Below are 24,395 nucleotides of genomic sequence, written 5' to 3' on the forward strand. Positions count from 1 at the left end.
AAATGAAAATTGCTTCAGATGAAGTAAGTGGTTTTAAAAGCTGAGAAGTAGATCTTGGGCTTTTGGGCTGCATGTAAGTATTATATACTTGGTTTTAGGGTGGCCAGAGCAAGGACAAACAGCTTTTTTAATGCACATGCAAGTCTACAGGGGATAGGCTGCCATCTGGGTGAAAGGGCTTGGCTCTTTTTCCCCTCCTTTCTTGCTGTAGTGTAGGCGTCTGTGCTGGGACTGTGGCTTCGTCTGAAACAGAAATAGCAGCTTTTCAATATATGTGGTCCTAATCTCAGAAGTGACTAGTATACATTAGTGTTTCTCATTGGGGTAATTTAGCAAACTACTTGATATGCTCTGGTACCAAGTATTTTTGTTAACTGTGAATTTTGAAGCTAAGGGCTTGTGAGAGACAAACTTTTGCCTTAGAGTTTATTTTTAGAACCTCATCCTGAGATTTTTCCGCCTGGTGAAATTCCACAGAGTCATTTTGGGGGCAGAGGTGAAGTGAAGATTAAGGAAATTTCCTAGAGCCCAAACAAACAAAAAATCTACTACCCTTTGGTACCTTAGTGAAATAATTCATGTGGGAATTTTTGAGATGTAATTGTTGAGATAGTCACTGTGAATTTTAACTTTAAATGGGGCCTTCAGATGACTGGGTAACTGGTGAGTTAATCCGACTTGAGGAAAACCCGAGCCCAGGCCAAGTAGTGAACTCTGGGCCCCTGTCCCTACTCTGGGCTGCTCAGAGTCTTGGCTTAGCTAGATGAGTAGAAATTTGGCCTGTGTGTCCCTGATGGGCCAGGTTGGGGTGAAGGTGGGGAGATTGGTTCAGTCCTAAGAACAGCCCTTGCATGACTAACTTTCCAGGGAGTCATTACTGCTCTCACTGTAGTGGTCAGACCAAGTTCAGATGTGAGCAGAGCAGATTTGAGGGAGATGTCATGAGAGGAAAAGGGTCAGATGTGTTCCAGGTGGGCAGAACTAGTGAAAGAACTAGAGAAAATTTTTGGCTCAATTTAGTCTTCAACTGCTCCAGATATTGGAGCTATTTAACCAGAAGCTGGTTGAACACTTATTTGAGATGGTATTGAAGAAAGTGGCTGGATGAAGTTTAAGGTCCCTTCTGGCCTAGAGATTGTATAAATCAGCATTCCTTAGCTGGAGTTACCTCCTTACATTTATCCTGAATAGCAGTGCTGAGTTGGTGGGCAGCCATTTGGGTCCGTGATGCCATGTACTACACTGTGGGGCTGGGAATTCCAGAACTGCTTAGAGTGGGATTTTAACAGAAAAAGCCCAAAGCTCCACTTTTTACTTGGTTAAGGGAGGTTAGGCAAATAGAAATTAATAACTGGAACTTTGTCTTCTCACATATCATGGAGAGCTGCTGTCTGTGGAGCTTGATGGAATTTGTTGGCAAGATCATTTTCTATACTGGATAGTTTCACAACAGTGGCATTCCCGAAAGATTTTCAGCCTAGAAGGCCTGAGTCTACATAGATTTACCAAGGCAGAGAGAAGCAATGAATCAAAAAGCATCCTAGTAAAAAGGACTAATTTCTTCATTTTACACTTGGAGATTAAACCGCTGAGAGGAACATGGACCGATTAAAAATCATGGAGGAAGTCATGTAAGAGTAGTTGAGGCCAGAAAGTTCTGATTCCTATACTGTAGATATCCCCCTGCACCATTATTTTAAGCACAGTTATTCAGTAAATTTGAGTTTATTTTTGTGGTTGGCATATACCAGTGGCTTGACTTTTTGCTCAGATGACTTGTTTGGCAGACAGCATTGTTTCCATGATTCCTATGTCTGGTCTAAAATTCAAGCATGCATGCACTTGTGCACAAAACTACACATGTATACAGCTCACTGAACCCCTATACCTGTCAGGACGTATTAAAGCCCCACAATTTACATTTCAGAAACATAAAGGGAAGATTATTTTTAGGCATAGGATTTCCCATGCTCGGGCAGTGGTGTTTTGGCTACAAATGGTATTTTGGCTCAACTTTTCCTTGGAAAGACTTCATTATTATAGACATTATGTAATGTGACGGGAATAAAAAAATGTGCTTATCTTCCTTCCTGGGATGGGGGAGAAGATGTGCGAGGTGGTACTGTGAAGTCACTAAGCTCTTAGAAGGCATCTGCCCAAGACAGTACAGTATTATTGACATTGCTTTCCTTCCTCAAGGCCTGGTGGAACGGAATCCTTTTGCTCTGGGTGGGGCCCAGGTAGATGGGTGATTATCCGGGCCTGTAAGCCATACTTGACTTCTACATTGATTTAACTGTGATCTTGGTTCCAAACACAGAATCATCATCCCACTCATTGAATGTTCCTGATTTTTAAAATTCTCATTTATAGGTGTGTGGTTAGTGTTGTGTGTGTGAGACTCTATGCTCAAGAAAGAAATCATAAAAGGAGTAAGACTGTTTTAGTCTCATTATTTTGATTTCTAATAAATATTTATTTTGCCTTGTTATGGCTGTGTTTTACTCTTGTCTTGTGCATGTGAAAATGAAGACCGACTGGAAATCCTCGAGTGTTGCTTAATAGGAATGGATAAAAGGAAAGATGGTTTTTGGACCTAAAGTATTCTTACTAGTCCTGGCATAGGGACGGAGCAAGCAGCATGCCACCTTCATGCAGTGTCTACCTCTCAAAGTATGGCACACTATTTAAACCACTCAGCAGCTTTGGAAGCTGCTTAAGTAAAGGACTTGGAGCCAGATAATACTAGTGGTTCAGGGTGACACCCAGGCAGTGCTCTATCCAGGCCCTGCTGGCTCTCAATTTATTTTGCATGAATATAAACCCATGGCTCCACCTGGAGACCAGAAAATATAAATCCCTGCAGCCTAACTCACAGGATTTTCATGAAGAAGCAATGAAGGAATGAATACGAAAAGGGTGATATTGTTAGTATCCTTTTCACTTACCAGCCCAACTCCTGTGTATATTTTCATTTGATTGAACTATTTCATAAGGGTAGCAGTTCTAACCGGGAATCCTAAGATACTGCTTTGTCACGATGGGCTGTAGAATTTATAACGCATTTGTTAATAAGCTAAATACTGACTTGTTTATCTAATTCAACTGAGTCTCATAATGCCTGCCTTCACTGGAATGTGGCTTGTTGAGTAGCAAATAAATTTTACATCAATCATATCCTTATCTTGAATAGGCTCATAACCTGGGAATGTGTCATCCACAAGAATATTCTGGGTAGGCTGGTTAGAAAAAGAATGTAAACTCCTCCTGTCAAATATATTTCTGGTAATGGGACCCTTACGTCATTGGGCTTGAATAATTTTATGGCTCTTGATAATGTGAAAAATTATCTTCTGCACTATGAAACTCATTCATATTACACTATTTTGTAGGTTTGGTACTGTATCCCAGGTGGGAAAACTGAGTCTTGGAGACAAATGATAGGCAAAAGTCATAATGCTTTTTTCTGGCCTGAGGATCTAGGTTCTCTGAAATTTAGTTAGACTGGTATCAAGAGATGCCACTTTTCTCACTGCACCAGGGTACCTCTTGGACAACAACAGCTAAGTTCTGAAAAAAGGAAGGGACCCAGTGCAGTGCTACAAAAATGTGTCTTGCCTATTCTCCTTTGATATAGCGATAGTTTGAAAAGTGTAGAATGGAGTGAATTCACTTGGGAGTGACAGAGAGAACAACATTCATTGACAGAGAAAGAAGGACATTGGTGGAATGTGAAGACATTTCCATAGAGAAAGGATGCCTGAGCACACTCACTCATTCCACTAAACTTTATCAGGCTCTTATTAAATTGCAGACACCAAAAAAGATGCTGTTAGTGTGCCCCAGGTGGGATAGAAGCCAAGGAGGGCAAAGGGGCAATCAAGTCAGGTAAAGGGAGATCAAGAAGCACAGCAGCGTTGCCTGACATTTTGAAGGAAACACAGGAATTAGCTAGAGGAAGGCCTCGGGTGGTGGAGATGAATGAAGGTGAGCAAATTCTAGGGTGAAGACTCAGTCTGGATGGAGGCATATAAGAATAAGACAGTGGGAGGGGCAGGGAAACAGAGAGAAAGGGAAGGGAAATATGCCTGGAGAGATGGTGGGGGAGGAAGGGATGGACCATAAAGGGCCTTTTGTGCTAGGTTTGAACTTGAAAAATGTATAAATACAAACTCTGCATGAGACACTGAGCCAAGTGCTTACATGAATAGCCTGCTTACTCCTCAGATGACTCCACAAGGGAAGCATTATTATTCTGATCACCCTCATTTTATAAATGAGAGACTATTAGAAACAATCAAAACAAAACAAAGTGGCTAAAACCACACAGCAATGTGTTACAGGTCCTTAAAACTCACATCAAATTAGAAACATTAAAGATTTTATAAAGATTAAGCTGGGGGAAAATTAGACTTGATAGAAATAGTACAAAAATTGAAACCACTGTGACCTGAATTCACATTATACATTTTTCGAAAAATTAAAATTTGGGGGAAGAATAAAGCTTTCTTGCCAAAACTTACATTTGAGAAAAACTGATATAGGGGAGCTGGACTCTGCAATAAAATAAAATGGAATCTTCACAGTGGCAGAAGGGAGTGTGGTAAAACGTACGTATGAAAGAGGAACGACAAATCAGATTTTTACTACAACATTCAGAAAGAAGAGAGTTTATGTCCATAAATATAGAGTACACCCAAAATGCTGAAAAATTTGAAAATATTTAATTGTGTCGTATAAAACATTAAAAATAGAGTGAAGTTGGTTTAGTGGAGTTTGCTCCGGAAGAATGAGAAGGTTTGCATGTGTGTGTCAGGTGTTATTAGTGTTTTTGATAAATACATTTGAAGCCATAAACACGGGTTTCTTGGTGTCCAGATCGTGGGATAAAAATGCTTCTTATTCACCTGCTGTGGCCCGAGAGGGGAGGGAGTCACCCTGGCGAGGCTGGAGAAGGAGACACGAATTGTTCTGCCATAGGTCCTTTAAGGAAAGAATCACAGGAGGCAAGAGTGTTCTTTCCAAATAAGAATTGACAGTTGCAAAGAGTTTGCTTCTTCCAAATTGTCTATGCTGAGAAGAATAGCTTCTCAAGAGGTGTTCTCAGAGTTTCTGGACATATTCAGATGCCAACTTTACAATTAGTCCTCATTTCTCTTTCATATTTTTGCCTGCAAAATAACTTAAAAATCTCCTGCACTCTGCAATAATACATAAGATCATAATAAGATTACTGACATTGAGAAATGGGAAGAAAGGAGCTAAAGGTGTAGGGAAGGTGGGATGGGTAGGGGAAGGGTAATAAGGGAAAAGAAAAAAAATGTGAGAGAATGAAAAGATGGAAATAAAGTGTTTGTAGATGGGGAGGGGAGGAGGGGGTGAAGGGAGGGCAGGGACGGGGAAAAAATGAGAACCAAGACCTGTCATGTAGAGGTACAAGATCCCAACAATGAATGTAACTGTACTATATCCCTAATATGTACCAATAAACTCAATTAAAGCTGAAAAAAGAATCTGCTACAGATATCACAACTATTGAGAAAGTTGATAGACTGGATACTCAATATATTGTTGTTAATTCAAGCATGAAATTTTTTTAAAAATTAAAAAGTTCTGTACAATTAGTTTCTAGTAGCACTTAAATATTACTTGAAAACATACATTTCATTTTATGTCAAGTTAATGACTTTGCCTGTAATATATATTTTAATTTTATATGTTGAGTGTGAAGTCTGTTTAGAATGTTAAATTATCAAAGTATCATGTTTAAAGGCTATATAGAGACAAGAAGCACACTTTTCTGAATAAACTGCATACATAAAATATAATACTTTTTAGAAGAGATTCATTCATTTGTTCTCTTTCTAAAGAAACTGGTCTGGATGCCTACGGTGTCGGGCATGGGGTGGAGGCAAAGACTTGTAGAGTTTTTCAAGATACCCTATAATAACTGTTGCACTAGCAATGATTTCTAGTGGAAAGAGGAGTGAATGCTTTCTGCATTGAGTGTGAGTTTAGTTGTCTTTGCAAAGGCTTCTTTCTTTTCATAATATGCGGCCTCATTCACAAATACTGGGTACACCGTGCAGTCTCCACTGAACAGAATAGTCTTTCCGTCAAGAGTCACAAACACAGGGTCCCCAGGGTGTAATGGTTTCCAGTCTTGATCCTTTCAAGGAGACAGTTAAAATTTAAAAAAAAAATTACATTTAGTTTTCCTCCTATTTTAAATAATTTTACATCAGACCCTAAGCAACTGACAAATAGCATTAAAAGAGATAGTTGAAGGATGCAATGAGAGACAAGTGAGTGACCGGACCGCACTGAGACTGTGTAATTGGCAGCACTATTAAGAATTTCACTTTTAATTTTCATGGTCAACATATATAATTAAAGTTTGTTTCAATATTGAGTTTGCCTTGAATGCTGCCAGAGATTTATAATATTAAAAGGCAAAACTAAGTTCATATTGACCTAAGTACATAGTTTACTCCCTGTCGGTGGAAGTGAAATTTTGTTCAGTAAAATTTAGGAAATATCTATTCAGAGCCTTCTGTGACTGCTGCTGGGATGTAAAATGAGTCACAGGTACTTGCATACAAGGAAATCCTCTTCCATTGGGAACTGGTGAGAGAAGGTGGGTGGACTTGGGAAAAGTCTAAACTGGGGCAGACGTGCCCCACATTAAGATAACAACTGTGTCATCTGAAAGTTTTCACACCAGCAATGTGGTCCTTTGAGCCTTTGAACACCAGTGTTGTCACACTGCGGAATCCCTAGAACAGTTCTTCTCCAACATGAGTGTACTTGCAAATCGTTTGGGGATTTTGTTAAAATGAAGATTCTCTTTCTATAGGTCATGGGGAGCCAGCCTGAAGTCCTGAATTTGTAACATTTCCCAGCAGCATCAGTGTCATCCAGGAGTTTGATGTGCTCAACATCAACTAAGTTAGAGCCAAATTTGCAACCTGTTTCCCTAGGAGGTTCCTGCCTTCGTTCTCTCTCTTCAGAACCTCAATATTTAAACCTTGATTGGATTAATCAATAATAACAAGTGAAGGAGGAAGGAAAGGCTCTTGAGCGTTAAGAGATTTATGGCTGGAAAAGGCAAAGGGAAAAAGGAGCAATGAGATTCTAAAAACAAAGATGTCCATTCCCTACACATTCTCAGACCTCAGAGAAGAGATGTGGTAAGTTTCCTAGTGTGGGGCTTTCAACCCTGACCACACATTACTTAGAAAGCCTTTTTTTTTTTTTTTTTTTTCCAGGAGTCCACTCTGAGATAATCAGATCTCAATTGACTTGAGCAATCATGGCTGAAAACCACTGATCCACTTCAAATCTCTGTTTAATGACTCTAATAGTCACTCAAACTCTCAACTTAATAAAGCACCCTGCCCACAAATACAGGCTAGTGGAGCAAAGCTGGCTTTGTGGCTTAACGGCATCCAGGTGGAAACCAAAAGGGGCCTTAGGTTGCACTTTAAGGGGAAGATAAAGACTAGAGGAGAGAAAGGAAGAGAGCACTGTATATGGCAGAGATGTCAACTACAAGACATTTAAGGCTAAAACACTTGGGATTTTTAAAAGTTTAGGAGTATAAAAATAATCTTGGGGAGGCTGAGATGTGAGATGAATGAGATTAGTAAAAGGCAATGTGGGTAGTAGGTGCTGGAAGTTAAGAAAAGATAGTTTGGATGTGGCAGACAATAAGGAGTGGCTCATATTCTACAGGAGAGACTGACTGGTTGGTTATCTCAGTATATTTGAATAACTAGTAAGCCTGTTCTGAGCCCTGAGTTTCAAGACAGGCAAAGTCCCTCATGGAGCTCCAACACTAGTTAAGAAAGTTACATATACTGATTAAATAAATTATATATAAATATATATCAGCCCATTTTATTTTGGTACCAGGGATCAAGCCCATTTTAAACTGTATGAAGTGTTATCAAAGAAATATCAGAAAAATATAGCAGAGGGTAACAAAGGGCTCCAGTTAGATGGAGTGATCAGAAATAGCGGTCCCTGAGATGATGGCACTCAAGCTGCAACTAGAGCGGTGAGAATCAGCCACAGTGAAAACAAAGGCAAATTTCCTGGGGCTGGAACAAACTTAGTTTGAGAAACAGCAAGAGTAGCCTTGTTAGTGCAGTGCAGGGCTGAGCAGAGAGGACAGTGGCCCTGAAGCCAGAGTCATTGGCAGCGACCTGGTCCTCAGTCTAGATTTTTGTTCTAAGGGCGGCAGTTCTTCATCAGGGATGCTCAATGGAATTACTTAGGGGACTGTCTCCCTGAATTCCTGGAACCCAAAACAATCTTACCAAATCGGTGCTTCTCAAACTCAGGACATATGAAAACTACCTGGGGAGTATTTTAAAAAAATCCCAATTCCATGGTCCCACCCCTAAATGGTTCCAGAATACACAGTGGCAGGTTGGAACGCCTGGCATGGATAGTTCCTGGCAAAGCCAGAGGTGGTGCTGATGGTGCAGAAGGTCAGGACTGTAAGAGGAGTGCTCTGCACAGCTGGCTCTCAGTCTCAGCTGCAGTCTAGAAGCATCTGAGAGGTTTTACTGGGCCTGGGACTCATCCCACATGTTCTGATTTGTTTGTCCTGAGGTAGGACCTGAGAAATAGCCGTTCTATAGACTCTTCAGGTGATTCTAATTAAGACCGGGGTGAAGAGTCACCATAAAAAAAGTCTTATTATTTTCTGGCTCCAGAAAGAAATGCTAACCCTGCTGTTTACTAAAGAAGTTAAAATTCAGAGACTTTTTAAAAGGTCAAAATGAGGAGTGAGTAGGGGGCACCCATATTTGAACTGAGGACCTCTTGACCTGCTGTCAAATGCTCTACTCCTGGTAATTAATATTATTTTCACACACCCAGGCCACTTGTAACCTGTAAGTTGCCTCTTTAGGGTGGGAGCTCTGGAGAGGCTGGCGCATCGGCAGCAGATGAATTTAGAGATGAATGATTGTGATCAACTCTAATGCTCACACACCTGCAGCTTCCTTACAGTCTTCCCCTCCAGATTCTGCTTGTCCCTTGGTTAGCACAGCTTTAGTCCCAGCCCTAAACTCAGCTTGCCAGTTAGGAATCTGAGGATTCAGAAATACAGCTCCTCCCTCAATGCCCAGCTCCAAGCCACACCAGGCACCATTGCTCCTTGATGGGAACACGGGACAGAGGTGGGGCATGGGAAGGTGAAAGCAAGAGGGAGGTGCAGGGAGGTGGGGTGGGCTCTCCACAGGGCAGCTATAGAAGTACGTGTGTGTATGGAACTAGAGGTGAGGCATTCCAAGTCAAGGTATTGATCACAGGGAGGTGGCAGCAATGTGCCTGTTGCAAAGAATACCAGTTCTGGATTTGTCATCGATACCTGTGTGGATACAGGACAGCTGTAAATTTCTGAGCCTCCACTTTCTTATATTAAAACAGATATAATAATCGTCACTCACTGCACTTGGGTAGGACTTTCACTTTTTGGAAACTCCTTGTATGACTAACTTTCTGCCACCTCATTATTCCTTCACACCATCTGGCTCTCTTCATTTCTAGACCGTTGGTTAGACTTTAGTATATGGAGATTAGGAAAACCTTTAGTATATCAAAAAGGGCAAACCTTTTTGAGATCAAGTGCCCAAACCGCAACCCCAAATCCACTAATTTATTGCAAAGTGCCAACACTGCAATTGTACCTGAATACTGAGGTTTTTAGTTTAAAAAAAACAACTGTTATCCGATGCTCAGTCAGTGGGGTGATTTGGCTCACAAGGCAAATGTGTGTCTGCTGTGACCTGCATGCCATAGGTTTGCCACCCCTTATCTAGACTGCATATTCCGTGAAACTATGAACCATGGTCACTGCTGTATCTCCAGAGCCATCACAGATTATTGAGCAAAGATCTGAACGTATTTCTGTGGTAGTTTGAACATGGCTAATGTCCTTCAAAGGTCCATGTGCTGAAGGTTTGGTCTCCCTGTGGTGCTAGTAGAAGGTGCTATGGATCTTTAGGAGGTGGGACCTTGTGAGAGGTCCTTGTGTCACTGAGAACTTGCCTTTGAAGATAATTTGGGACTCCAGTCTCTGAAGTTGCTCTCTGCTTTCTGGATGCTATTGTGAGCAGTCACTCCACCACAAACTCCCTGCCACTGCCATCCAGAGTCCACACCAGAGCCCAAAGCAATTCAACTACCTGATCTTGGGCTGGAATCTCCATAACTGAGCTAAATAACCCTTTTCTCTTTGTAAGTTAATTGTCTTAGGTATTTTGTTATAGTAATGGAAAGCTGATTAATATACTTCCCTACACTGCAGTGTTTTGGGGAACATCAAAATTACCTAATGTGTGGAAAGTGCTATATGAACTATCAAACTCAAATAAAAGGTAAAATGTTATGATTTTCAGTATTTTAAAGAAACAGCAGAAGTTACCTGCAGGTTAGGATGGATAATAGCAGTAATTTCTCCATTTCCATTCCTGGGAAAGTCAACTTTCTCCATAATTTTATAGGCCTCAATAGCACAGGGAGGAAATTCTTTTCCTATGATGAAAAGATATATTGCAAAAGCAACTAAAAAAAGTTGATACTTTAAAGAAGGAAAAAACCCAACAGAAACAAAGACAATTATAAGGAGGACAAATCAAGTTTAGTTAAGGATGTTCATAAACAAGAGAAAGCAAAAAGATGTTCTTGAATTATTCCTAATACCCCACTTTCCAAAAAATACACTGATGGAGAGACAGAGATGGAAAACAGAGCTTTAAAAGGTCAGCGTGAGAGAAGAAGAGCTTACGATTGTGAGTCAGGGCTCCTGGGATCTGTTCTAGTGTGCCATCTTTTTATTTTTCCCTAGTTATGTCATTTTGAGCAAGACACTTAACTTCTAGAGGCTTGCTTTCATTTCTGTCAAGTGCAGGTTCTGGATTAGCTTAGCTTCCAATTCTGACTTTCAGGACTGTATGTTTTCAGAAGGACTTCCTGCAAATTAGGTGACTTCAGTCTAGTGTTCCTTTCTTTTAACTATGTGCATTAAACACTTGAACAGCTCCTGAGTAGCAAGTCTTTATGACGTGGGCTGTCTGCTAGCAGTGGAGTCCAACTTCCAAAGACATGGCTACATCAAATGACTCAGTACCCAGAGAAATGGGAAAGGAGTAGTTTACATATGTAGCAGACCATCTCTGAGCAAAAAGGATAAATCTAGGTTCAATGGAGGGCCACTGTGTGCAACAGAAGTCTTCCTTTGTCCTTAGAGCAGAGAAAAGATGAGGTAGACTAGGTGATCACATACAATCAGCCAGTTTTTGCCGCACAGCACATTACCCTAGAACTTAGCAGCTTAAAACAACCAGCCTTAATTTAGCTCATGATTCTGCATTGTTTGGCAGTTTTTCTGGTCTGGACTGGCTTTGTTGATTTCTTGATGTTTTGAGCTTGTGTTTGGAGTGAGCTGTCAGATCAGCGCTGGAGGCTGGGTGATCTGAGACAGCCTCACTCTCACGTCTGCCATTTGACAGCTGGAGCTGCATGGCTATTGGCAGAGGCGTCTGAGCTTTCTGTCTTATGGCCTTTCGTTATCTAGCAGATTAATGTGGATTCATTCTCATAATGACCATACACGGTTTCCAAGAGCTACAGAAAAGCAAGTTTTAGTGTGCAAGTTTTTTTTCAAACCACTTCTGTGGCACAAAAATAAGTCATGTGGCCAAGCCAGATACAAAGGATGGGGAGGAACTCCCTGACTGATGAAAAGATGGAAAATGAGGTGTACTGGACAACCATTATAGAAATCACTATGGAGATTTCTCAAATAACTGAAATTAGAAATTCCATATGACCCAGCTATTCCTCTGGTAGGTATCTTTCTTCTCCCAAGAGCTTAAGTCATCATACTACAGCCATACACACATGCCAATGTTTGTAGCGGCACAACTTGTAATAGCAAGCTCCTGGATGCAGCTGGTGTACTCATCAACAGATAACGGAATAAAAAATGTGGTATCTACTCTTAAGTGAAATAAATCACCACATTGTTTCTCTGGTGTGAGAAACCAAAAGTGGAAATAAGGATTGAAATATAGAAAATGTTCAAATGGGAAGGGGACCATGGGAGAGGGAGAAAGGAAGGAAGGGACAAGAACAGAAAAGGTGACAATAGAAGGAGAAAAAGGAAACAAAGCTTTTGTACATGAGGAGGGAAAGGGGGTTGTGAGGGGTGGAATGGGAGAAAAGGGATGGGATGTTCCATGAAAAAAGAATATGCATATATATGTGTATACAAATAATATAAATATATTCTCATATGGATAAAACAAGAAACTGTGGTGTCTCTGTATAATAGAATTCTACTTGGCTATAAAGAATGACAAATTGTGACATTTGTAGGAAGATGGATGCAGCTGGAAAATACAATGTTGAGTGAAATAAACCAGACACACAAGCTCAGATACCATATGGTGTCTCTCATTTGAGTGAGGCAAAGTGCAATCTAAGAAGATGATAAAGGACAAAGGATGGATCTCTTGCAGTAGGGAAGGGGTCCAAGGGAACAAGGGCAAGGGAGGAAGAGAAAGGGGAGGAGAAATAAATAGAATAAAGATATGCCATGAACAGGACCCTCCCAACCCCGGTGAAGGTAAATATTATATGCCGTAACATGAGCTAAGACAATATCAACAAGAATGACAAATAGGATGGGGAAACTGGGGCCAGGGGCAGAGGAAGGGGATAAAAAGAGAAAGAAACAAACATGTTGTAATAGGTACATGTAATCATTCCCCAAGATGATTATAAACTATACAAACCGCAACATGGACAAGTAAAAAAAAAAAAAACAAACCCTCGAGGAATAATAAAAAAGAGCTGTACTGGAAATACCACTCTCTGCCCTGTAGGAAGAATCCATGGACCATGATTTGTAAATTATGTTTCCATGGGTTTGTGACTTGATAACCTGAGTGTATCATTTCTTAACATATTGTAGTTCAAGGATTTCTTGTGGATATTTTCTGACCTTCCGAACGCTGGTTCTTTTAGACAGTGTAGAACCTGTCTTCAGACTAAGGTAGTGAACAGCTGATTTTCCAGTTTAATGATTCCCAAGCACAAAAGAAGTTCCTGTGATTGCGGAAGTGAGCACAACCTGAGCCTAAGGAAGTATTCCCTCCACCAGCCCTGAACTGCGCACAGCCGTGTTGCTTGTTTCTCAACAATTTCTAAATTGCCTATGGGAATCATTATTTACATAGGATGTCTCTTGGATTTCATTTAAAGCAGTTTTTTCAAATTTAAAATACATTTTTCTTATAATTAATAGAATTTAATTTTAGCACATTTTAGATTTACTCACTTTCATGAGCGGTTGTATATGAAGTGTCAAACTCCTTTTCATCAGTTTCTGTTTAATTAATTGTTAATTACATAAATAGTACATGAATATATTATTCTTGTTGAATATGATGAAAACAAAACTAGCTTGGTTTATTCTTATCCTCCTCTGTAGTCACTGTTATCGGTTTGATGTGTTTTAAGTATTCTAGTAAGTGATTGTTATTACTTTAGTATATGTGCTGCTGAAGCAGGCACTTATTATTATTTTTTTTCTTTTTTTTTGAGACAGTCTGTCACTCTGAAGTTGAGACTGACCTGGAACTCACTATGTAGCCCAGGCTGGTCTCGAACTCACAGCGATTCTCCTGCCTCAGCCTCCCGAGTGCTGGGATTCTAGGCGTGCGCCACCATGCCCGGCAAGCACTTATTATTTTCTGTTTTCATACGCAATTTGTTTTCTTTTAGTTAACAGTATATTTTTGAAATTGTTTTATTTGTTAGTTTATTTAATTGTTTACAACTGGACATTTGAGTGTTTACCTTTTTTTTTTTTTTTTGTACCAGGGATCAAACTTGGGCCCTTGTGCTTGAGGCAGGTGCCAGAACCACTGAGCTAAATCCCAGGCCCAGTTTTTTTTGATGTCACAAACAAAGCTGTAATGACCACCCTTATATACAACATATTGGGTGGGCATAAGTTTCTCTGAGATGTGGAATTGCCAGGTTGTAAGATTTGTGTATTTTGAGAAGTAGATAGCATAAAATTATCCTTGAAAGTGTCTTTATAAATTTATTTGCTCAACAGCAGGAAATAAGATTATCCTGTTTTCCTATACTTTTACTAAAATTTAATATTATTAAATTTTAATATTTCCTCAAAATAATGGAGGAAAATGGCTTCTCACTTTAATTTGCATTTCTCTGATTACTGGTGATACTGAACGGTTTTCTGAGGATTATTGGACATTTGTATTTTCTAGTCTTCCTTTACTCTTTAGGATGGAATTAATAGGAAAGTAAACATTTGATTTGGGGGCTTTATTTGGCAGCTGTGTTTCTTAAATGTATCTATTCTTGATATTGAGTTCTTGATATTGAATTCCTGGAGTGAATAAAAGTTTTAATAAGCATCTAAGATTGTGAGCATGACAAATCTGACCAGGATTCCAGTAGCTATTTCAGTGTTTAGTGCTTGTTTTATATACACACACAGTTAAATGGTGAATATGTTTTCACATACATACATATACACATTCATAATTAAGGACACAACTCTCATCCACTACTTACCTTGATTGAAATGATGTATAAAATCAAGAGCATGTTTAATTATTTTTCTCATTTGATCCAAAATATCAGCTCTCAGAACACCTTGAGGCTGAGGGCCAACTTCTATACCTAGGTGCAGAGAGGGAGATAGTCATATTTGTATAAATATTTGAAAATGTTGTGAAATTAAGCATTTTAATATATCAAGATCATTTAACATCAAGGAAAATATCTGAGTTATAATTTGGGTAAAAGCTGGGCATGGTGGCACATGCCTGTAATCCCAGCACTTGGGAGGCTGAGGCAGGAGGATCTCTGTGAGTTCGAGACCAGCCTGAGCTACATAAGGAGTTCCGGGTCAGTCTCAACTACATAGTGAGACCCTGCCTCAAAAAAAAAAAATTGGGGTACAATATAAAGTAGAACATTTATATGTCTTTTTCTTTTTTAAACATTTGTTGTGCTTAGCTTTCTTGTGCATATATATAAACATTTATTTATATATGTAGTATCACAAGTATGGGTAAGGTACACACCTGGGCATAAATGATTCGTACAAATGTGCAAAACACTGTGGTCATGGATGTGTTGCTGTATGTATTGTAGGATACATTGATTGCTTACCACAAATTCACTCCACTTTCTACCCTTTTAATAGAGTCGGAAGTTTGGTTGGGTAACCAATATTCAAGGTAAATGAACTTTTCTTCAGTTCAAGAGTAAAGACAAGATAGTTTAAGTCACATATTATAGTTTTAAAACCTCAGTGACCGACTGAAGAACGGCTCTGTGGCTCCAGTTCCGAACAAGGGGTCAGAGTGAAAGACTTGCAGGAGAGTTCTTCAGAGTTCTTTTTCTTCCTTTAAATATTTTCACATTGACATATGAGATTTGGAGCTATAGTGGACACTTTTGGCACTCAGGAAGCTGATGACATGTTAAAGACGCTAAGCTAGAAAGATGAAAAGAACTTATAGGGCCAGGGATTTAGCTCAGCGGTTCGGTGGCCTGCCTTGCAAGCGTAAGGACCTCAGTTCAATCCCCGGTACAAAAAAAAAAAAAAACAAATCTGGTCCCTCATGATGTTGCTTAAGCTTTTGGGGGTTGACTGAAGCCAAAAGCATTCTGTATATTCTTTTCTTTGAGGGAGTTGGGGTGTGCATGAAAAAGAGAAGAGGAGGGAGATGGCAGTGGTCATGAGGCTGGCTGCAAACTGCACCCTTCTGGAATAAAGATCACCAAGATTGATTCTGTCACACTCAAGACACATTAACAATAGAGCACAAGGTGGTCCTTGTAGGTGGTTAGTTAGTAGTTAAAGCCAATTTTAGGAGCACTAGTCTAGTGAATCATAAAATGCCAATTCAAAAAGAATGTATCTCAGTTTTCAGTGTTTTTAAATGATTTATGAAATAAATGTATTCCAAATAGCATATCAAAGTTGGAAGGAAACTATACTAATATATCTAATTATTTATAAAACTTAATACTTCCTCATATTGAAATGTTCTTTAAAGATTTAACTCTATATTTAAGGGCTAAACATGTGAACCAGCTAGTTGGTCTAGCTAAGAACATCATTGCCCATAAATATCACAGATAAAGATTGATATTTTAGAAGACTTTTTTTTTTGTTTTGTTTTTTTTGAGACAGGGAGTCACTATGTAGTTGAGACTCATCTGGAATTCATTATGTAGCCCAGGATGGTCTCAAACTCACAGCAATCCTCCTGTCTCAGCCTCCTGAGTGCTGGGATTACAGATGTGCACCACCACACCCGGCTAGCAGTCTTTCATTTGGTGTAAAAGAGAACCATGATCTCTATCTCATCATCATCATCATCATCATCTTATTATTATTATTATTATTATTATTATTGTTGCTGTTGTTGTTGTTATCTGATGGTGCTGAGGATTGAACCAAGGACCTCACTCAGGCTAGGTAAGTGCTCTATCATTGAGCTATACCCTTTAGCCCTATCCCATATTATTAAGGCTTTAGCTTCTTACAGTTATGTACCTATAATTGAATATATAGCTTTCTCCAATTATAATTGATTAATTCTCCTAACTATGCGTCAAAGGTATCAATATGTGGATAATTGGGCTAACTTTTTAAAAATTTAATTTTATTTGCTAACTTGCTCTTAAATTATTATTGGTTAGACCACATGACTTCTAACATCTGAGATCTAACAAAAAAGATTTTAAGCTTTAATAACGATTTTAATTGTAGTGTAGTCTGCAAATAATTAATTATGACATTAGGTTTCTTAGGAAGGAGAATGGAATTACACCAACTATGGCCACTCATCACTCTGTGCAGTAATTACCTGGTTACTTGTCTATCTTCTCATTAGGTATTAAACTCTTTGTGTGCTGTATCCATTATTATACCCCAGCACCTAGCAGAGTGTTATAGTGGACACACAGTGAATATTTGTTGAATGCATACATTTTTGGAGTAATTCATTCTGTAGAGTGGGGTTCCATGAAAGGTGATGTTTCACTTGGGTCTTGGGAATGAGAAGACTAATGTGAAGGGCCAAATATAACAGCAAGGGAAATAAAACAAAACCAAACTATGCAGCTGCTCAGGGAAATTGATGAAATTAGCATTGGAACCTTGCCTGAGGCGAATTTTCTTCTTACCTGACAGTTACGAACTTTAATCATGAGCAAGATAGCTAAAAATGTTCTATAAAAATAATTTTCTCAGTTTCAGCTGTGATCTATTTTGTTCACTTACAACAATAGCAAATACAACTTACCCACAGGATATTTGGCGATAGAACGAGTGGTTGCATATTTGAGGGAAGGATGTTCAATAAGGTAAACATAGCAGGGTAATGGAGCCAAAGAAGTCTGAAAAGAATTTAAAACATCTTTTTTATTATGTAAAGATGATGCTTTGTTCTCTTTTCTACTACACAGTTAGCAATGCCTTCAACATGCTATACTCCATTGGCTAAGATTAGTCAGACAGCTTTATGAAACACGCTATAAAAGTTGATGCTTTAGAGCTTTGAAAACACACAAATGAATCATATTTAAAGTTGAATTAGGTGTAGCTCTCTGGGCAAAATGTACATTCAATAAAGTTCCAGAACCATGACCAAAGAATGTGAAAGACATTGTTCTCCTGAATGGATTTGGTTATTTTTCTTTTTATCATTGATTATACTTATTATTTAGCTTAGTATTGGTCTCTTAAGGAATTCTATTTGTACTCCTGTGGTCCGGCTCTCTAAAATGCTGGGTGATTTCCCCTCCTTCTGTTTATGTGAGTGAGAATTTGAGTAAGGATTCCTGGTTATGGCAACTATCAGCCAAGCTGCTATTTGTCAACCAAAACATTCAACCTTCAGAGATCAGCAAAGAATAGTTGCACTGTGATCTTCCTTTAGAACCACTCTCTAGTTATTGTTAAAAACTCTATTGAAAATAGCAGTGATCTAGGTATTACCGTAGGCTACATATTAGGTTAAACCTTTTAATGACTTAATCTCATTGAAGATTTTTAGTTGTCATTTGGAGTAAGTGCTATTATCTTGTCAATTTTATAAAATGAAGGAAGCTAAGCTTTGAGTTGAGCATTTTGTCCGAGGTTTGTGAGTGAGAAAGTCAGGATTTAAACTCAGCTTCTCTGGGCTATGTGAGTCAAATTTTTCCCACTAAATTATACTAGCTCTCAGGAAGGAAGATTATCTATTATATAGAATTAACATACAATTCACTATTTATGTTTTTGGTTGGCTGTATTTTTTTAAACAAGTATTCTCCAGCTATAGGCATGGGATTGCTGAATTTTTCATCTTACAGATCCCTGAGCCTTAAAATGATTATCTGTCTGAAGTACACACCAAAGATTGAACGTGTGTTGGGGTATCTGAATCTAATAGCAACAAGGGCAGAACTAAAAGGAGCCAGGTTTTTTTTCTTTTCTTCTTCTTCTTCTTCCTTTTTAACCATCAACATCAAGGGACAATTTCTTGAGCGTTCTAAACCCTGAAATTGAGATATTTTAACCACACCATTTATATTTGTGATATTGATTTTACTTTATATTAACAAATAGCTAATGATTTGGTGGCTACTGGGGTGAATTTTACAATTTTATAGATACAAAGATTCACAAGTGTTTTGTCTTTATTCATCATATTTTTCATTTCCCTTATTTCCCCTCCCTTTCTCCCGCCTGTCAGGAGCGCCTCTGTATTCTGGTACAGTCCCCCACTTGACCTCTCAGCCTGCCTTTGGAATAGATGGATAGCATTTCTCTCGGACATTCCTTCCCTACCCTTTTCCCATTGTTTCATATGTATAATTATGCAAAAGTACAGACCCTATGCTAACTTATAAATTAATAACATTGTAATTACCTTAATATAATGAAACATCTGAATTAAAAAGTCATTCTTGGAATCTTCAAGAATAAGAGTGCACCCCATATTAGAAGTAGTATTATGAAGGTCAAAAATAACGTCATAGGAATCTTCACTATTTTTTGGACCAAATAAATGATTTATTTCTTGAGCCCTTCTCACTTCATATGGCAAATCCTCTGACATCTTTTTGCTGTTGTTAGTAGAAAGAAAAAGATTAACAACTTCTGAGGCTAAGATAAGATAAATATATTGCAAGAACACAGTGCACAAAGAACCAGTTGCTACCCCCCTACCCTTGTTTATTGGTACGTTTAAAGCGGTTACATTTATTGGGATCTTGTACCTTTACATGATATGTCTTGTTCTTATCTTTTCCCCATACCCCTGCCCTCCCTTCACCCCCTTCACCCTTCCCTGTTTACAAAGACTTTGTTTCCATTTTTTTTCTTTTTTTCACATTTTTCTTTTCTCTTATTTTCTTTCCCCTCCCCTTCCCATCTGCCCTTTAGCCATGTTCTTCCTATTTCACACTATCCATCATACCATTTGAATCTTATTTACACTTTTAGTTTTTGCCAGACTCTTAATATGAAAAATTTAGCAGGGAGTGGTGGTGCATGTCTGTAATCCCAGCACTCGGGAGGCTGAGGCAGGAGGATCACTGTGAGTTCGAGACCAGCCTGGGCTACATAGTGAGTTCCAGGTCAGTCTCAACAACATAGTGAGACCCTGTCTCAAAAAACCAAAACAAACAAACAAACAAACAAACAAAAATAATTTGAAAAAATTGTGAGGGAAGTGAAAACTGGTCTGAAATCTTTATGTGAAAAAAAAACATGCTTTTTATCCATTCTATTCTACATAAAGAATGTTGCACTGACACACGTGCAAAATAAGTTGTCTTATGCTACTTGTCCTAGGTGGAATATTTCAGACAAAATTATCTTTTGACTTCAACCTTGAATGAAATTTGTCCATTAATTTTGGAAACAACATCTTAGTAGTTACAGAATACTTGTTACTTATTAAAGGGATAGACCAGTGATGGTAAATCTTTGAGAGATCAAGTGTCAAACTGCAGCCCAAAGTCCACTTTTTTATTGCAGTGTGTCACCACTGCAATTAAATAGACATATGACGTTTTAGCTAAGGAAAAACAACCCACACTTTAACATCCTTTGTCCTAAAAGAAAAACACAATAACATGTGTGTCATAGGTTCACCACCATTGGGTCGGGCATTAAATGCACCTTGCCATTCCCCTTTCACTGCAGCTTATTCTACTCCATAAAAATAGTCAAACTTAGGTGTTCCCATCATCTGAATTAGGATTTCAAACTGAGGGCTAGGAGCTGTCAGTGGCCCAGGGACAAAGTTTACAGATGAGAGTCTGTAAATCTTCAAATACAAAATGTTGCGGTACAGACATGTGTATTTTTTTTTTAGAGGTGCTTTATTGCGTTCTCAGATGAGTCTCTTTCCACCCTTTTCTCACTTCCTGCAATGATTAGGATACATTTTTCCTGCTATACTTGATAATGGTTTAGTTTCCTTCATTAAGCCATGCAAATGTATTTTCCTATAATTCAACCTATTTCTATTCCCTGGCTATTTTTGTTAGCATCTTCAAGGGGCCTACAGTTTGCAATTGAGTTTTTCCTTCTCAGAACACAAACAAGGAGGTGGGGCAGCCATTTTGTAACTGTGAAGCAAAAAACCAGGCAGACAAAAAGGTGCAGGTGAAGAAGCATAGAGTGGAAAGGCAGAAGGAGCCTGCGACACTGACAATGTCATGAAGCCACTGCAGCAGCCCTGGGCTGCCTACCTTTGGACTTATTATTTATGAACAAAAAGCTTCCAAATACCTGTAAATACATACTTTACAAGTTAATTTACGAAATACGAGGGTGACCCTAATTCTATCTGTTTCTACACCATTCTACCCTCTTTAGGTAAGTGCACCACTGCCCACCTGCTGCTCAGAATCAAGGCTTGAAGTTCTGAAAAATAATGGGCACGGAGTTTCTGTGTCTAGAGGCCAAATCTCACTGAAAGATCCCAGGGGATGAGGTAAAAAGAATAGAGAGGGCGAGACCCTCAAAGACACTATCAGCTATGCTAAATTGCTTAAATCTATTCTGGACAGGAGATTTAAAAAGAATTTTCAATAGGAGAAAAGCATATGATTTGCATGTTAGTATGATCCCTATGGTTATCATATAGTGAAAGTCCTTTTTTTTGTTTGTTTTTGTTTTTTTTTTTGTACCAGGGATCAAACTCAGGACCTTGCGCTTGCTAGCCAGGCAGCAGCACCACTCAGCTAAATCCCCGGCTCCATATACGACACTATGGTGGGAAGGACTGTAATGAGACTCAGTGCACAAGTATCCACACAAGAAACAAACTAAGGGAGTGAACAGGGGGAGGAAGGCTGAGTTTGCAAAGTTATTGCAAATGTTGGGAAGACCTAGTGACCCACTAGACATGGCAGGATGAAGAGCTGGGAAGGTTCTAAGATGATTTCCATGATGACTTTGATGGGTAGTGGTGTCATCATGAAGACCAAGAAGACAGGAAACAAATAAATTTAGGAGAGGAAAAATAGAATGAATTAATTAGTTTATCTCATATAAACTTTCATAGCTACCCCGAGAGAGAACTGTCTAGCCTCTGAATAGTGTTCAGAGTAGGAAGCACAACATGGGTTTATTCGGGAAGTTAATAGAATGATTAAAAGACTTACTTTCAACATATTCCTACTTATAATATACTTTAGTTAGTAGTTATTTTAGGCTCTTAAATGTTAGCTGTATTGACACACAATCTCAATCATGATAGAGTATTTCATAAATTAAAATTTATGCCAGTAAAATTATTATTTGATACACAAGTATGACTATTTAAAATTATCCTGAAAACTTTATCCCATTAAATGAGCATATTTATATTAAAACTAGTATTCATCTTTTGTTTTGTGGTGAGACTGAACCTAAGAAATTTTTGAACTCTAATTAGTATTTATCAAAACAAGTACATAAAGCTGTACAGTTAGATGTTCCTGTGAGTGGTCTACCAACTCACTGGAGGTAAAAACCATCTTGTACCCAGCTTTGTATTCCCATAGTACCTAGTACAGACAGAAAAACAGATGTTGAATAATAATTTTAGGTAAAAGAAGAGGTAAAAGATAAACTTAGAGGCATTTACAGTGATCATTATTATGATATAAATAAGGGCAAAAATAATTAGTAAGGGCCCAACCAGAATAGTGTGATTATACAAACTATTATAAATCAGTTGTAGTTCAAAGTCAGAAAGTTCAAGAGAAGTGTCTTTAGCTCTCATTATTCTCACTTATGGTAATGGTATTTTCACCTATACCACACACAGAGTGGCCTGATGTTTTCTGGCAATGGGCACTTATTGATTCTTTCATTCAACCAACAGTAATCAAAACATTACATTTTCCTCAACTGTACTATCATAAGCCTAGTCAAATGAAAATGTAGTGAATTTCCTAGAAAGTTAACACATATGTATACAATTACATTCATTAAAAACTAATTTAATACAGATTTATTAAATCCACATCTTGAAAGATATGATTTAAAAATAAAAACCTTTCTTACTGTCTCAGTCTGTATAGAATACATTTAAAAAGTCAATTCAGTTAAGAGAAATGTAGAATGTTAAAAAGTTGATAAAAGACCATGTGAATACCTAGTTTTGGTTAACTGCATAATTTACAATTATGATTCAACATGATTAAAAGTGAAAGTGCTTTTATTCCCTATAGCCATTATATGTGTGAACATGGGTATTTATCAAACATACATAAGTGTTTTTTTCTTTTCCATCTACCACTTTGCACACATACAGGCACACACACAACATAAAAAGTAGTCTTACCCAAGATTTTCAAAGTCAAAAACACGATTCAGGTCACAGTCAATATATCTCAGACACTTCTTCACTGCTCTTGGGTTGGTAATAAATGGTTTTACTTCCAGTCCTGTTCTCTGAATCTCAGTGCCATCCTGTAGCCAGTGCTGAACTAGGAATACTCCTGTTAGCTCATTCCCATGAGTTCCTCCAAAGATAGCAATCTTTTTAATAGGTTTTTCAGTCATTTTACCAGGGAGTTTTATCTGATTTCTGAAATTCAGAAGAGAGAAGATCAAAGGAAGCTTAATTTCCTAAGAAAGATTTAGGAATTTAAATCTAAGTGAGAATTTAACCAAAGTGCAAAGTACATGTTCCCTTCAGTGAAGTCTTTTAAAAACTTTCTATTACAAGTTCTGAGCCTTGTTTATTATACAGACACCGACTTCAATAGCCCTGCCCTTTACCATATTTGGATTAAAATATGCAAAGGTCAACTAGAGATGCAACTGTTAACGTCTAACTCCCTCAGATGGTCAGTAGATCTAAGTACAACAATAAATTAGTACCTCCTAAAGACATTGTTTTCCCTTTAGCTGGAATATCATCCAATGGAGATTTTATGATCATTTATGATAATAAAATACTTTATATAATTATAATCCTCCAACTATAAAAAGAATCTACTATCTATCTTATCTTCACTGACATTTACAAACATCTCTTTTCTGAGATGAGCTCAGGCACTTTTCATGATCTGAGGGCATCTCTAAGCAGCCTAAGGCAGATGCTTACAGATTTCTTGAGCCAACTTCCTTTCTTTCAAAATGGCTTTTCACAATCAGGGACACAAGCATTCAATCAGTGACCACTGGTAATTAAAAAGGCTACTTTGAAACATCTTTTGCTTCTCATGAACTTTTTGGTAATTCTGTGTCAAACTCTGGGGGAATAAAGGAAAAGCAAGTGTTAGTAATGCATGAAAGTTTCTGCAATGCCTAAAACATCTCTTGGGACATACTGTATACATTGACATCACATCATGTGAGTTAATATATACACAGCCTCACTACTAGACTCTCCATTAGAATGTGTTCAAGCAGAGGCCTTATTAGGAGAAATAATCTAGAATACTAAAATGACTACATGCCTTTGGAAAAGTGACTCTGAGCCAAATCTGATTTGATTTCATGCTCAATCACCCAGAAAGTTTGTATGTTCAAGGGCTGGAAATACTATGTATTAGTAATGCCAGGTTGTTTGATAGGGGTATAAAAAGTAATTTATTACAATTTCAGGGTAATCAATTTGTAATGTTCTTCAACATACATCAGCCCAGTTTATTTATATAACCACGTAGTAAAAGAGGATAGGTTAGGTATTGACATAGGTTAGGTTAAGAGTAAAGAGAGGTTAAGTAACCTGATTAAGTTTGCACAGCTATATAAGAGAAACTAGGCCTGAGACATGTTTCTGATTAAGTCCAGTGTTTTTCACAGGACAACAGGGTGTCTCTCG

At 38.3% G+C, this 24,395-nt stretch overlaps 1 protein-coding gene across 5 annotated transcripts; it reads right to left on the reverse strand.

Moving 5' to 3' along the window:
* Positions 1-49: 49 nt before the first annotated feature.
* Positions 50-23,266, reverse strand: Aspa (aspartoacylase). 5 transcript variants are annotated; one of them, XM_019205612.2, is made up of 6 exons: positions 22,905-23,266; positions 18,990-19,188; positions 17,379-17,472; positions 14,629-14,736; positions 10,439-10,548; positions 50-243 (listed from the first exon to the last, which is right to left on the reverse strand). In XM_019205612.2, exons 1-6 carry the CDS (start codon positions 23,123-23,125, stop codon positions 145-147), a joined length of 831 nt encoding a protein of 276 aa, XP_019061157.1. In that variant the 5' UTR covers positions 23,126-23,266; the 3' UTR covers positions 50-144. The 5 variants fall into 5 exon arrangements, with proteins under 5 accessions (XP_019061157.1, XP_010609686.1, XP_019061156.1 ...); XM_010611384.2 differs by lacking the exon at positions 50-243 and adding an exon at positions 5,446-6,169 and having other exon boundaries at positions 18,990-19,185; XM_019205611.2 differs by lacking the exon at positions 50-243 and adding an exon at positions 5,446-6,169.
* Between the last annotated feature and the right edge of the window lie 1,129 nt (positions 23,267-24,395).

The sequence above is a fragment of the Fukomys damarensis genome, unplaced genomic scaffold, assembly GCF_012274545.1.
Source record: "Fukomys damarensis isolate Sample0158 unplaced genomic scaffold, DMR_v1.0_HiC HiC_scaffold_13, whole genome shotgun sequence".
Classification (NCBI taxonomy): Eukaryota; Metazoa; Chordata; class Mammalia; order Rodentia; family Bathyergidae; genus Fukomys; species Fukomys damarensis.

What these genes read in the sequence shown, in the direction of transcription:
- Aspa (XM_019205610.2), bottom strand. Translation starts at nt 23,125, where the DNA reads ATGACTGAAAAACCTATTAAAAAGATTGCTATCTTTGGAGGAACTCAT. An exon ending in AGATGTTTCATTATATTAAG is followed by an intron (nt 17,473 to 18,989) that starts GTAATTACAATG and finishes AATTCTTTTCAG; the next exon opens with ACTTCTTTGGCTCCATTACC. An exon ending in TATCGCCAAATATCCTGTGG is followed by an intron (nt 14,737 to 17,378) that starts GTAAGTTGTATT and finishes CTCTGCACCTAG; the next exon opens with GTATAGAAGTTGGCCCTCAG.